Here is a 12,251-nt window from a genome sequence, read left to right as displayed (position 1 = left end):
AGATGTAACATATGAGAGCTGTGCATGAATCTTCCCCTAGCTTATCGTAACTCTTCTGCTGGGACAGTGTGTTGCGTGCAGTGCTGAAAAAAACACAACAATACTGGATTTTAGTACAAACCAAGCTCCTCGCTGTGGGGTCCATGACCTTTGGATACTTTTTGTCAAAGACAGAGACGAGGTAGCTTAGGGCTTGAAATGCTTTAAGAGTATCATTGCATTAATTTATTTCCAGCTTTACATGGAAACCAGGTTTTGGTTTTGTAGACGTTCCTGAAGCTGGGAATAGTCAGTCTGGTGGGAACTGAGTCGTCAGAGGTGGAGCAGAAGACTCCAGATGTGTGGAAGCCTTGCAGAGCTGGGAATGGGTCGGGTCCTCATTCATGCAGGTTCTGTGCCTTCATAATTCTTTGGATGCCTGTACACTGCTCAGCCACTATTTCCTCTTTCTGGGCTTTGAGACAGCTTCAAAGACTATGACCGACTGTACTCTCTGAGAGCGGACAGAATGGTCATACCTTGTAGTCATATTTTTTGCGACATATTTAGCATTATCATATGCAAATATATTTACTTCTTTTTCTTTGAAACTTGGTGGGAGATCTTGTAGAGAGCAAATGTAAAGCTGATATGATTCAAGACTATAAAAAGGGTATTTTTTTTTTTAAAAAAAAAAATCTTGTTTCTTCTGACTGGTTTGCTTTTCAGTGTTTACTATAAAGACTTTATGGACCTTCTGGGACCATTTATGGTCACTGTGTAAGGCCCGAGTGTAACATTACATTATGTTTAATTCTTCAGAGCAGTACAAAAATGCATGTGACCTTGATACCAAAGCAAAATACCTTTGAATAAGAAGTCTAAACCGTGAATTAATCACTCATCAGGCCTTAGGAAAGCTTATTAGGACCTTGAGTGCCCAGTGTGGTCTGAGGAGGTCAAAGTGGAGTTCTACAAGTACACATTTTCTGACTTTGCACCTTTATTTTCCTGAAGAATGAACATATAGTGTTGATTTACTGTACAACTTATTGCCGCATTGTTTCAGAATCCTTGTTTTTATGACCTCAACAGCTCTAGGCAGAAGGAACAGGGCTCTTCAGTGTGAACCTCTGAGTCTGATACGAATCAGTGCAATTAAAGGTGCTAGCTTTGTGTGTCATCTGGGAACCCAGAAGTTTGATGTGATTTTTCTTTTTTTTTTTTGGAGGTATTATAGTCTGGATGTCAGATTATGGAACTGAACCTTTTTGTCCTCGGTATAACACAGGCATGTAGCACACACACAAAAAAGGTTACAACCAAATGGTAACAGCCCGGTTGTTTTCTTCCATGGTTTGTTTTGCTTTGCTTTGAAGTGTATGAAATAACCATTTTTCCTATTATGTCATGGATTGTACTCCAAGAATGATGAGCTGTATAATGATGTTCAGTCTAAAATGCTAGGTAACTTTTACTCTAGTTTTATGCAGTATCCTAAATATTTTACTTTCTAGCTTTACTGATATCTGTATTTGCATATACATATATATGAATGACACTTTAAAAAGTTAATGTTTGCTAACTAATTCACCATTTATGCACTTTCACATTCAAGCCAAGAAAGAAATTAATGCAGCTGAAATACCATGGTGTTGTGTAATTCAGCAAATGCTACCTTTTTTGTAGCAGTCATCTGTGTCTACTCAGAATGATTGTTGTTTTTCCAAGATACGTGGGCTTTTTAAAAACCTACCACAGTTAGTATTTTCAGCCTTAAAATAAGGAGAGGTCTCTTTTGGACTCCGTCCAGTTTGTGCCTTGTCAATATAGAAATTCAGGTTTAGTAATAGGTCGTATTACAGCAAGGGGCTTTGCTGCTTTTGTAAGAAGGATGATGTCTTCTCTCATACGGTGCTTTACCTCCCTTTTTACACATGCTCTGTATTACGTGGCATTTCTTGTTACGAGGCAAGGGTTGTTTACTTTCCTATAGACAATGAGGGGAGAGCATTCTTGTTTGTGGTGATTTTCTGGTTTTCTTCAGAATTATTTTGAAGAACAGGAATTGAAATGCCAGGCCCTAGTAGTTACTCATCTAATTTGACACATTTTTTTTGAAACGGTGAAAGTGAATGTTTCAGTGGGTCAGAGCAAGAAAGTCAGTGAGGGAATGAAGTGTCCCTCACTTAAGGTTTCATCCTGATGCATCTTACACAGGATAAAACCATAAATGTTTTGTAAACAGTGAAACTTCTTACAGCTCGGATGTAGCATTGAAAATCTTAATCATGTAAATATCGAATCTGTATTTGCACTTGTCTGGAGTCAGATGTGTCTGGCAGTACTGATTTGGGGACTGTTGTGTGATTTGCTATTATATATTGGTTTGTGCTCTTTTAGAGGTGTTCTGTTTCCCTTCTCTTGCTCAGCTTCTTGTGCGTTGTCATTGCATGCTGTTAATGTGGATTTTTCTGTGTAAATGAAGTTGTATGTGAAGAACTTAACTGCATTTGTCTCGTTTTCTTTTTTCTGAAGTCACTTTATATTTCAGATTCCTTTTTCAGGAAGTGATTAGATCTAAATGCAGTTATTTCAATATTGCATCACATATGCAGTCTAACACCTTTTTTGACTGCTTCTAAACTTAAAACAGTTTTGCATAGAACAGCATATAATGACTCTTTTGTAATTTTCTAAAGTAATAGCACTCGTTTTGTGTAAATACATGTGTGCTTAGTAAGTTCCTTCCAATGCTTCCTGACAATACATTGACCACTGACTCGGCTGCAGGTTTCTCTGAAATCCATCAGGCTGCTGTTTCATGAACACCTTGGCCTGCAGCAGGGTCCTGTCCCTCGAAGGCAGAGGTTTGCTTTGCTCTTTCCTTTTCTCCCCTTGGCAGCTCCTGGCTCTTTGGTCCCGCTGCCTCCCTCGGGCCCTCTCTGGCTCTCCCTGGAGCCCTGTGCTGGTCGGGTCACCTCGCTAATCCAGAGGCGAGCTGCTGGTGCTGCTGAGTTGAACTGACTGGGCTGAGCTTTCGCTTTGCCCTTCATCGGACCCGCCGTGAGCTGTGGGAGACCTGAATGGGCACGGTGCAGGGGAAGCGTGGCTGGAGCAGCACTTGCAGCTCCCAGAGCTGCCGCCTCCATCGCGGGGGTGTGCAGAGCGAACCCCTCCATCCACTGCCGGGTGCTGGACCCTGACTGACTGCCTTCATCTGCGCTGCATAAAGCGAGGCGTGGGATTGCCCTGGCTTGAAACTGCGTGGCTAGAAAGGCCTTTTTCATTTGCATGTTTTAACTTTACGATGGAAGTGAAGGAGAAAAATCTACTCTTGTACTTCTAAAAGTGTGCTTAAAATGCAGCTGAGCCTTTCCTTGTCTGTAGAAGCAGCATCCTTAGCTGTGGCTGTTGCCTGTGCTGCTCTCTGTTATTCTGTTTAATTTAGGTAACAGAATAATTAGAATAATAAGAGTCATAGCAATCTCTTTTCAGTAGTGCTTTCCGTTTGGGAGACCCTTTGGAGAAAGGATTTTGTTTGTTGTGTGTATTTTTTACAAAGCTCCCTGTAACTTTAACGTGTTTTATCAGTGAATTTAGTCAGGTTGTAAGGAGGGCTTTCTGTACTTGCCTTGGTTTGGAATCGTCTCTCCTCTGCAGCGCTGGAAACTGCAGAAGCGTTCAGACATTTCTGAGTGGTGCTTCTGGTGTCCCTCAGCCAAAGAAAAGACCTCAGAAGACACCTTCTGTGTCACCGCTGCTGCTGACTGAGCAGTGCGAGCCCTTACTGTTCTTCAGACAAGTAAACCGGGGAGTGACTGGAAAATAATACCTTGAGAGATGCCAAGTCAACAGCTCAGTGCTAAATTTTTGTCAAGGGTTTTTTTTTTTTTTTTTTTTTTTTTTCCCCCTTGTTTTCAGAGTACCCCACCTCGACTCCCGGGCTTCCTGCGCTTGCCCGTTGTGGGCTGGAATGCCCCGCAGCTCCCCTTGCACTGAAATTCCTGACTCAGAAATCTGACAGAGTTGACACATTTCAGAGACTGTAACAGGAATAATGCAGTGAGAAAATCTATTCAAAGTATTATATACTTTGTAGTAAGAATAAAACACTTGGAGAGGGGGGGGAAAAATGGACTTTAAAATAATCAGTCTACATGCACAGTTGTTCTGCCTGAAGCTTACCTTCCCATAATAAATTACTCAGGCCTAGGATCTCCCAGTGTCCCTGGAAAATGCATATGGGCAAGTCTCATTCTACATTCTTACTTATTTTTTTTAAAGTGTTTTCCCTCTTACAGCCTTGTGTCCTCATGAAATAGTTCAGGTTGGAAGCAACTTCTGGAAGTCATCTGGTTTTACCCCTTAAAGGTTGGGCCAGCCATCTCTAAATGGGCCACCTTTTAAGCTAGATCAAGTTTCCCAAGATCATTTAGGGCTCCATGGATGGCCTGGTGTATAACACTTCTCTGAAGACAATAAAGGCAACACAGGACTCCTTACATTCTGTAAAGTCTTGCAAAAGGTCTCTTGATGACAGTCCTTCCTGTGTTACAGTGCTTTTTTTTTTTTTGAGGGAGTTTTCACTTTAAGGTTGGTTTGGGTTTTTTTCCCCCGCAGTAAGTCATCAGTTTAACCTTATTCCCATGTGCAATATTGTAGTGGCCAGGTCAGCATATAGTCATAAATTATTGGAAGATATGCCTCAGTCTTTCTTAGCATGACCTTCATGGAGGCCTTATCGGCCTTGTTCGTGCTGCCTCAGCATGGCCAATCAAGCTTATTGACATGCTTCTAATCATTATAGGCATTTCCTCCCTTTGAAGAACATGGCCTTATTTCTGACGTGTAGATAGAGCATAAGCCAACGCGTAAGATCCTTGGATGACTTGGAGGAGAACGTAGAGGCCTTCACTGCCTTTATCCCCTTCAGGACAATATTGCACACTGTTTCATCTGGGAGATGAAGTATAAAGTGTATTCCAAGTGGATTGTTTGAGGTCTTCTGCAAAAGAACTTTTTTATTCCTTATTAGCAATTATCCCGCTATTTGTAGTTGAGTTGAACTCAGGGGTACAAATAAATAACTAAAAGGTTATTTGATGTATAAAAAATGGACTTTTTCGAAGTCTGCCCTCATGGTCATCCTGCTTTCTCTTTGTAGCTCTCGGTTTAGGAAAGACCTTAGAGGCTGGTTTTCATTTAAGGGGAATTTGTGCAACCAGCGGCTTCTTTACTGTTCAGAAATCAAATATAATGCGTATAATTCTCAGCTTTACTGTGCATCCAGAAAGAAGTCTTGTGGGTTGCCTGTCTGACCCTCGCTATCGGACGTATTCCAAGCTATCCAGAGTTTGAATCTGCACAGTCCCTGTTTGTGCTTACAGCTGCTTGAAATCTTGAGGAATGGCATGCCTGGGAAGCAGTGGTGGGATGCCTGAACTCCACGAGTTCCTGTTCTTTTCAAAGTGTTTCCTAACGAAAGTTGTGGTATCAGTTTTGATCCATGATTTGCATTGCTTTACAGAGGGTTTCTTCATGTGTAATTCATGCGCTCCAGTTGTGTCCACGTCTCTCTCCCCCCTCGTACCTCCTATTTCGGTTTAAATTTTGGGAGATTTCTTATCATGTAAACCATCTTCTTTATTCGTCACAATGCCTCCCCTAAGGTACCTAGCAAAATCCTCTGGGACTTGTAGCATCTCCCAAGGTGTTACTGTATATGAAAGCAGAGAATAATTCGGTTGTTCCCGAATAAAGATTCTTAACAAAAAAAGGGGGGGGCTGGGCAGGGGGAAGTTTCATACTCACTGCATGATATAGACAATATTTCCTGAGACAGGAGATACTAACCTCAAAGAATTTAAAATAAAACATTGATTTTATTATTTTTTTGAAAGGGGAATAGGGGAGGCAAAAATGGTAGAATAGTCGCTCTTTTTATCCGATGTGCAGATGAAATTGATTAAACCTTAAAAACTCGCCTCAGTCCACCCGGTTTATTAATTGAAGAATTTCCTCTTCCCCAGAATGGGAAGTGCACATTAAAACAGAGCTTTGCCCCTGAGTAGCAATGATACTTGAGAACGGTACATTTTCTACAATCCTATTTTCTCTTCTGCACTAGAGGAAATCCTAACATGGTAAAAAGCATATTTAGAAAAAAAAAAAAAAGTATGTTTAAGGAAGTCTTCTTTCATTTCCTTGTAAAGCATGAAATCAAATTATAGCCCATGGCCCACAATTATTTTATTTCTACATTTCAAATTCCACTTTCTGCTTCCTTTTGGTGTCTGTGAACAGGAGTGGTGCTGTTTGTGCAAAGTCAGCTAAAAGGGTTACCACAAACGGACAGGACACGGCAGCTTAAAGAAGCTGGGAGCGAGAATCTGCGGCGATGTTCTGTGCTCGCGTGGCGTGCAGAACCTCCCCTCGTTCACACAGGGGCTTGATCCCCTCTTCTTCCCTCCACTAGCCCAGGGTTTACTGTTTGGGGCCCAGTGAGCTTGATTTTGCTGTATTATGGGGGAATTAATGCAATGCTAGACTTAACGCTTGCCGAAATAGTACTACTTGTAAATGCTCTGCGTTCTTGGTTTACATCTGTTGAAGAGAAAACAATTAAGATTCTGCCTGTTCATTGAAAACACCTTTTCATCCTCCTTTTCAGTAAGGATGAAATTGCTAGCTGGTTTAGTGCTTGGAGTGTAGAACTGAATGGTTCTGAAAGTGGCCACAGTGGAGATGAAATAGTAATAGGCTTTTGGAACTGATAAAGTAATGTGAGAGGCTGAAACGGTTTGGGATTTTTTTCCCCTAGACCTAATAATGCCCTCTGACTTTAAGTGCTGCACTTTGCTCTGTGGCTCCATCTACACCCACCTGGGTCAGGGAGTTTGGGTTTATCGTTTACAAGCACGCAACAGGCTGCACAAACAGAAGGTGTTTTGCATTCATGTACATGCAGAACTGGAACAGCTTCTGTGATCCAGGCTGAAGGAGGTTTGTTATTTAACACGTAATGTTCTGTTCCAAAATAAACACGGCAATTACAGCGCTTTACAGTTTTTAAAAATGCAGCCTGTAGGTTGGTACCCACATGGTGTTTTCCTGTGAATGCCGCTGTAACAGAGCTGGGTTTGCTAATCCTGTGCTCTTGTGTAAGGATGTGAGACAGTAGCGTGTCAGCGTGGCAGGGTTTGTCTGCTTCAGCTTCAGTGAGCAGAGTCAAGTCTGCTTTATGCTTCAGATCAAAGGTAGGTGTGATGATACAGTGGTAAGAAGCAAATCTAATGCAGGGGATGAAGGTCTGCAGCCTTGTGAGGACTATGGGTTGGCCTTTCTTCCCATTTCAGTAAAGGTTTGAATACATAATATAACAAATAACATAAAAGCAGAGAATGCCATGAATTTTCTCCTGAAGGTTAAAAGTTCATCAGTGCTCTTTTTTTTAAATGCATGCTATTGTCCTGGGTCATTTGCCTTTTCCAGTGTACTCGGCAGCTGGTGAGTTCTTCCAGGATCGGGAATGAGACCAGCTATGAGTGATGTCATGCCAAGTGCTGTCAGTTTGCTCTTCCCTTAGAGAAACTGAGCCAATGGCCAGTCCAGGGAAGCAGAGTTGCTGCCTTCTGCGCTTCTGAAACTTGCCATAACCTATGACATCTCCGATTTTATTAGTCCCATGAGTAAAGAATAATAAATTACTTCCCCGATGACTGTTCATAATCAGATACTCCCCAAACTTCAGAAGCAAGCGTGGGTTGGATGTGATTGTTCAAAGCAGGGGCTAGACTTTTTCTTTCTTTGTGAAATTATTTTTCATAGTACCTGAGAATCCTGTGTTCCCTGTCGCTGTTGTGGTACAAACGAGTGCTGCTGCCCCCAGGTTTAGCTGGTGTTCTTTGCAGTCTTTTCTCTGGGATGCTGCCTTGTTGCATTTTTCCTGTATCTGGCTGTCATCCAGCTCCTCTCTGTTCATGTGTTATCTTTCTTGTTTGTTTTTTCTTCACTCAGACTATCTGCTTTACTTTGTTTTTGCTGTGGTTTAGCTGCTTATCTTGCAATATAATTCCCATCTTTCCCCACCCCCTTGTGTTTTCTGATGACAACTGGTTTGTTTCATTTGCTTTTTACAGGGCTACATCTGAGCTGTATGTCATCACATGAAGGATACTCTGATAGCTGATCTTTCATTTTCAAGCAAAGTGAGAAATCACATGTCAGGAGGACTCTGTCTTTCTGAATGTTCTTGAACACCTCTTTCCTAGATGAGACAGCAAATAAAAGGTTACACCCCTGTGTTGTCTGTAGAGGAAATCGTTTGACTACCTTAGAATCAATGATAAAGGTAAACTATATGACCTGCTTCAATACAGATAAAATATTCTTACTGACTGCTGTGCTTCCCTATATGCACACCCGTCCTTTGCACGGGTCTCTGCTTTGTTCAGAGTAGTTTGAAGCCACCTGCCTGCTTTGAGGGCTCGAGGATCACTTATTTCTTCCATATCACTCTTCTTAACTCTGTGGGACCGTATCCTGTCTCCTTTTTTTAAGCAAAAAAGCAAAGCGTTCTAGTTATTTTTTTGTTCTCTTTCACCCAAGAGCCCATGGCAGGCATTCTGTGGTCAGATAGTGCAGGTTTATTGAGTGATATTACCACTTTGTTTTTTTTGTTGTTGTTTTTGGAGTTTGTTTGGTATGGCCGTAATATTTTTATGCCTCAATTAAAAGTTGTTTCCAAGTCAGATGACATACATAACAATACTCTTACAACCCATCCTCACTTCAGCTTTCCTAGTTAAATCTTGCTCTACTGCAGAACATTTTTTGGGAGTGTTGTTCCTTTTGTTGACTGAGATTTAACACAGTAGTGAGTTGATTGATTATTAGTGTGATAAAGATTATTTAAATAGTGTATATGAAGTTAAACATATTGCAAGTCTGCTATTTCTGTTTACATGCTACGAGGCTAAAGGTACTGAATGAGATGTCCCATATTCAGTAGCGGGAGGGGACTGTAGTTTTGTCACCTTGTTACAAGTGACCTGCCAGCTTTCCTGATTAGGGATGTGACATTTGTGAATCCCTGTGCACTTTGTTTTGACTTCTCTAGATTATCTCATTTTAGTATTTGGTGAACGATGAAGGGCAACTATGGAAGTGGGTTCTAGAATAAACAACATGTAAAACTCTAGGAGAAGATTTGAGAGATGGGGAAGAAGGTGAGTTGTCAGAAGTGGTTTATTAAACAGCTCAAAGAAGAAAGTTGAGGAACTAAATGTCAGCCTTTTTTTTTTTTTTTTTTTTGCCTTGTTACTCAAGGGTCCTGTAAACTTGAGCATTTGTGTCTTGATATGCGCGAATAGACATGTACAAAGCATCCTCATGCCTCGGGGAAAATGCAGTTAAAGTATTTGTCAATGCTGTCCTGATCTTTCCCTTGGTTCCATGACTCTGAAGGGCAGCAGCTTCCCACCCTGCTTGGGTGCTGGCTCTCCCCCTGCCAGGCTTTCTGTTCCCTCTTGCAACATCACTCACCAGCTGTGGCCAGTTAGCACGTTAAGGCTTTGGAGGAGACACAATAGTTGTACTGAAGCACATATTTGCAGACTGGGGTACGCTGCCGTTTCCTTGACTGTGGTGTGTTTTTGTCTGGAGCATCGCGATATAGTTTCTGGTGTTACTGGAGTTTTTCCATGGACTGTAGAGTTATTTTTCCTTTGTTCATCTTCTGTTTGCTATGAAATGCCCTGAGATAGACATTCTTGACCTTCTAGCAACTGGGCTGATGGTTTTTATGGTTCTTTTAGAGTGTTGCTAATAAATTCATAAATATAAAGCAAATACTTGTAATTGCTGTAACAAATGTATTCACAGCAGTTGATTTAGTGCTTCAAGATAAAGTGGCCCTTGTACTGAAACTGCATATAACGGTTTCAGTGCAGATTTTTGTCTCCTGTTGGGGGGAAGAGATACTACACCATATATAATGCATCTTATCAGCCTGCCTTTCCAAGGCCTGGTTTGGATCTGGTTACTTTGCCTTAATTCTGGAGCATAATGATTGCCGTGCTCTAGTAGTCGTAACGGCGTTGGCCAAGCCTTAAGCTGCAGCATTGGTATTTCACTAGATGCACTTTTTATAGTATTAATAAAGAATTTGGCTTGGTGGGTTGTTTTTAATAATGCCCATTTATTTTAAGGATTTCACCTGCATAGTAAGAATATACCGTGAAGTATAGTTTAATATAAAATATGGGTATGAAGTGTAACCCTCCCCCCCGCTCTCTGTACTCCCAGGAGTGCACGTGTTCTGATGGTTGGGTGTTTTTTCCCACTTGAACTGTTCCCATGCTGTCCGTTCCCCTTGCTGCCTGTCCTTCAGATCTGCTCTGCTGAGCCTTTTGTACAGCCTTGGTGATTCTTGTGTAATGGTTCAAGCAAGTTCTAAATGAACACAATTCTCGAGACAATAAAAATAAAAAATACTTCTGAAGGTATCAATTCTGTCCTTGACTTGTCAAGGAGAGATATTTGAAAGGATTGGTGAAAATTCTGCAGGAGCTTTAAAATTGTCATAATTATCCAACTAGTGCTCTGAAGGGTTTAGCATTCATTATTACAAGATGAAAGCTTTGGTAGGTTGAAAATAGTCATTTGTAACCATTTTTTATTTTTTTTTCTTCTTGTAGCTCCCACCCACTCATTCACCCATGCACTTCAACCTCAGAATGATTTCCTATCCTGAGTTCATGGGAATTATGAACAAGGCTAGCTGTTGTCATTGCCATTGTAAAAGCTTTAAAAAAAAAAAAAGTGGGGAGGGGAATGCTGGGGAAGGCGAAGGAACAAGGAACAGTTGTATCGATTTCTCGTTCTTCTGATCAAAAGCTTAAGGCAAATATTAAAAGTACTTAAATTCAGAATGCTGTAATTTTGCATGACTTCTAGCTTTTATCATCTTTGAAAATGTGTTTTTTGACATACCATTTCCTGGTAGTTCAGCTTTAGATTTTTGTTCTAGTTTTTTTACGTTTCAATTTTCTCAGCATTAAAGTCTGCACTTCACTTTTGTTGTATTCAGAGTATTTCAGTTACCTGGAATGAGACAGGAAAATCCTGAATGTAATTAGCGGAAGGCCCAACATTCATCAAAAGCTCCCTTGAAACCTAATTTAAATCCATGAAACTCACGTTGCTTCAATCAAAGGTTTTAAGGGTTCACGACAACAATACTTTGACAAATAAAATAAAAATAATCCAGCGGCCGGATGGGTAACTTCAGCCTAAAATTTAGGAATGTTTTCTTGAAGAGGTCTAAGAGTCGGGTCTGCTTGTGGCTGTGTATGAAGTGTGGGTTCAAGTTGTGTAGGTCTGAGTTGAGAGCGAGGACAATATATTGCAGGGTTTAAATCATCTCTTCCTCCCACTGAGAGGTTGTAGGGATTGAGTTATACTTGGGGCGGACCTGCCTCTGGTGGTCACCTTGTTTTCACTTCTACCAGATGTTGGACTCTGAAAGAAATGGGACTGAGGATTGCAAACATACTTATGGGGAGTGTGGTTGGCTCTTCGTGGGGCTCCTTTGAGTGTGCAGCTGTCTGCAGTGGTGGTGTGCTTCTTTGGCTGTATCATATTCTTGCTTAGTGTCTTGGATTATCTCTAATTGAGACAAATGTCATACTTGTGATGCTGCATGGGTAACTTTCCTTTTTTTTAAATACAGTGGTAACATCCTTCAACTTGAACTGTTAATATGGAGGAATATGTAAACTATGACACTCCCATATTTTTTAATGATCCAATGGTAGCATGAAATATCTTAAGTTCCTGGGGTCTTATTTTCAAACACAGCTCTGCATTTGATGCTTACTTGGACTTGTGATTTGTTCATATTTCTGGGCATTTGTACAGTTTTTGTGGAGACTATTTGAGAAAATGATCCTTAATCTTTTCATGCTGCTGCAATACTGACTCTGAATTCTCCTCCAGGTGCCCAGATTATTGATCTGATGATGCTTGTAATAGATGTGACAAAAGGGATGCAGACGCAGTCAGCAGAGTGCTTGGTAATTGGGCAAATTGCCTGCCAGAAGATGGTGGTAGTTCTGAACAAGATAGATCTCCTTCCAGAAGGGAAGAGACAAAGTGCCATTGAGAAGATGACTAAGAAAATGCAGAAGACCTTGGAAAATACGAAGTAAGTTAACAGTAATATTAACAGCTAACTAGTAACCAAATGTTTAACAGAAATACTTCACCTA

The 12,251-nt window shown here is 41.0% G+C and overlaps 1 protein-coding gene across 3 annotated transcripts in view; it reads left to right on the top strand.

Moving 5' to 3' along the window:
- The first annotated feature begins 349 nt into the window (after positions 1-349).
- EEFSEC (eukaryotic elongation factor, selenocysteine-tRNA specific) overlaps positions 350-12,251 on the top strand; it is a 102,964-nt gene continuing 91,062 nt past the window's right edge. For 2 of the 3 annotated variants that reach the window (XR_003399315.1, XM_026857517.1), the window contains exons 1-2: positions 350-389; positions 11,980-12,187. Coding sequence is in view for 2 of the 3 variants with exons in the window: in XM_026857517.1 (XP_026713318.1) it covers positions 365-389; positions 11,980-12,187 (233 nt within the window). In the remaining variant the exon portion in view is untranslated. Of the gene's footprint in view, positions 390-7,207; positions 7,239-11,979; positions 12,188-12,251 lie in introns of those variants that run through there. The other variant, XM_026857518.1, reaches the window with a different exon arrangement.

Source organism: Athene cunicularia (assembly GCF_003259725.1).
Source record: "Athene cunicularia isolate RWA chromosome 12 unlocalized genomic scaffold, athCun1 chr12_part1, whole genome shotgun sequence".
NCBI lineage: Eukaryota > Metazoa > Chordata > Aves > Strigiformes > Strigidae > Athene > Athene cunicularia.
Note: the sequence above shows the minus strand (reverse complement) of the source record. Positions and strands in the feature narration are given on the sequence as shown.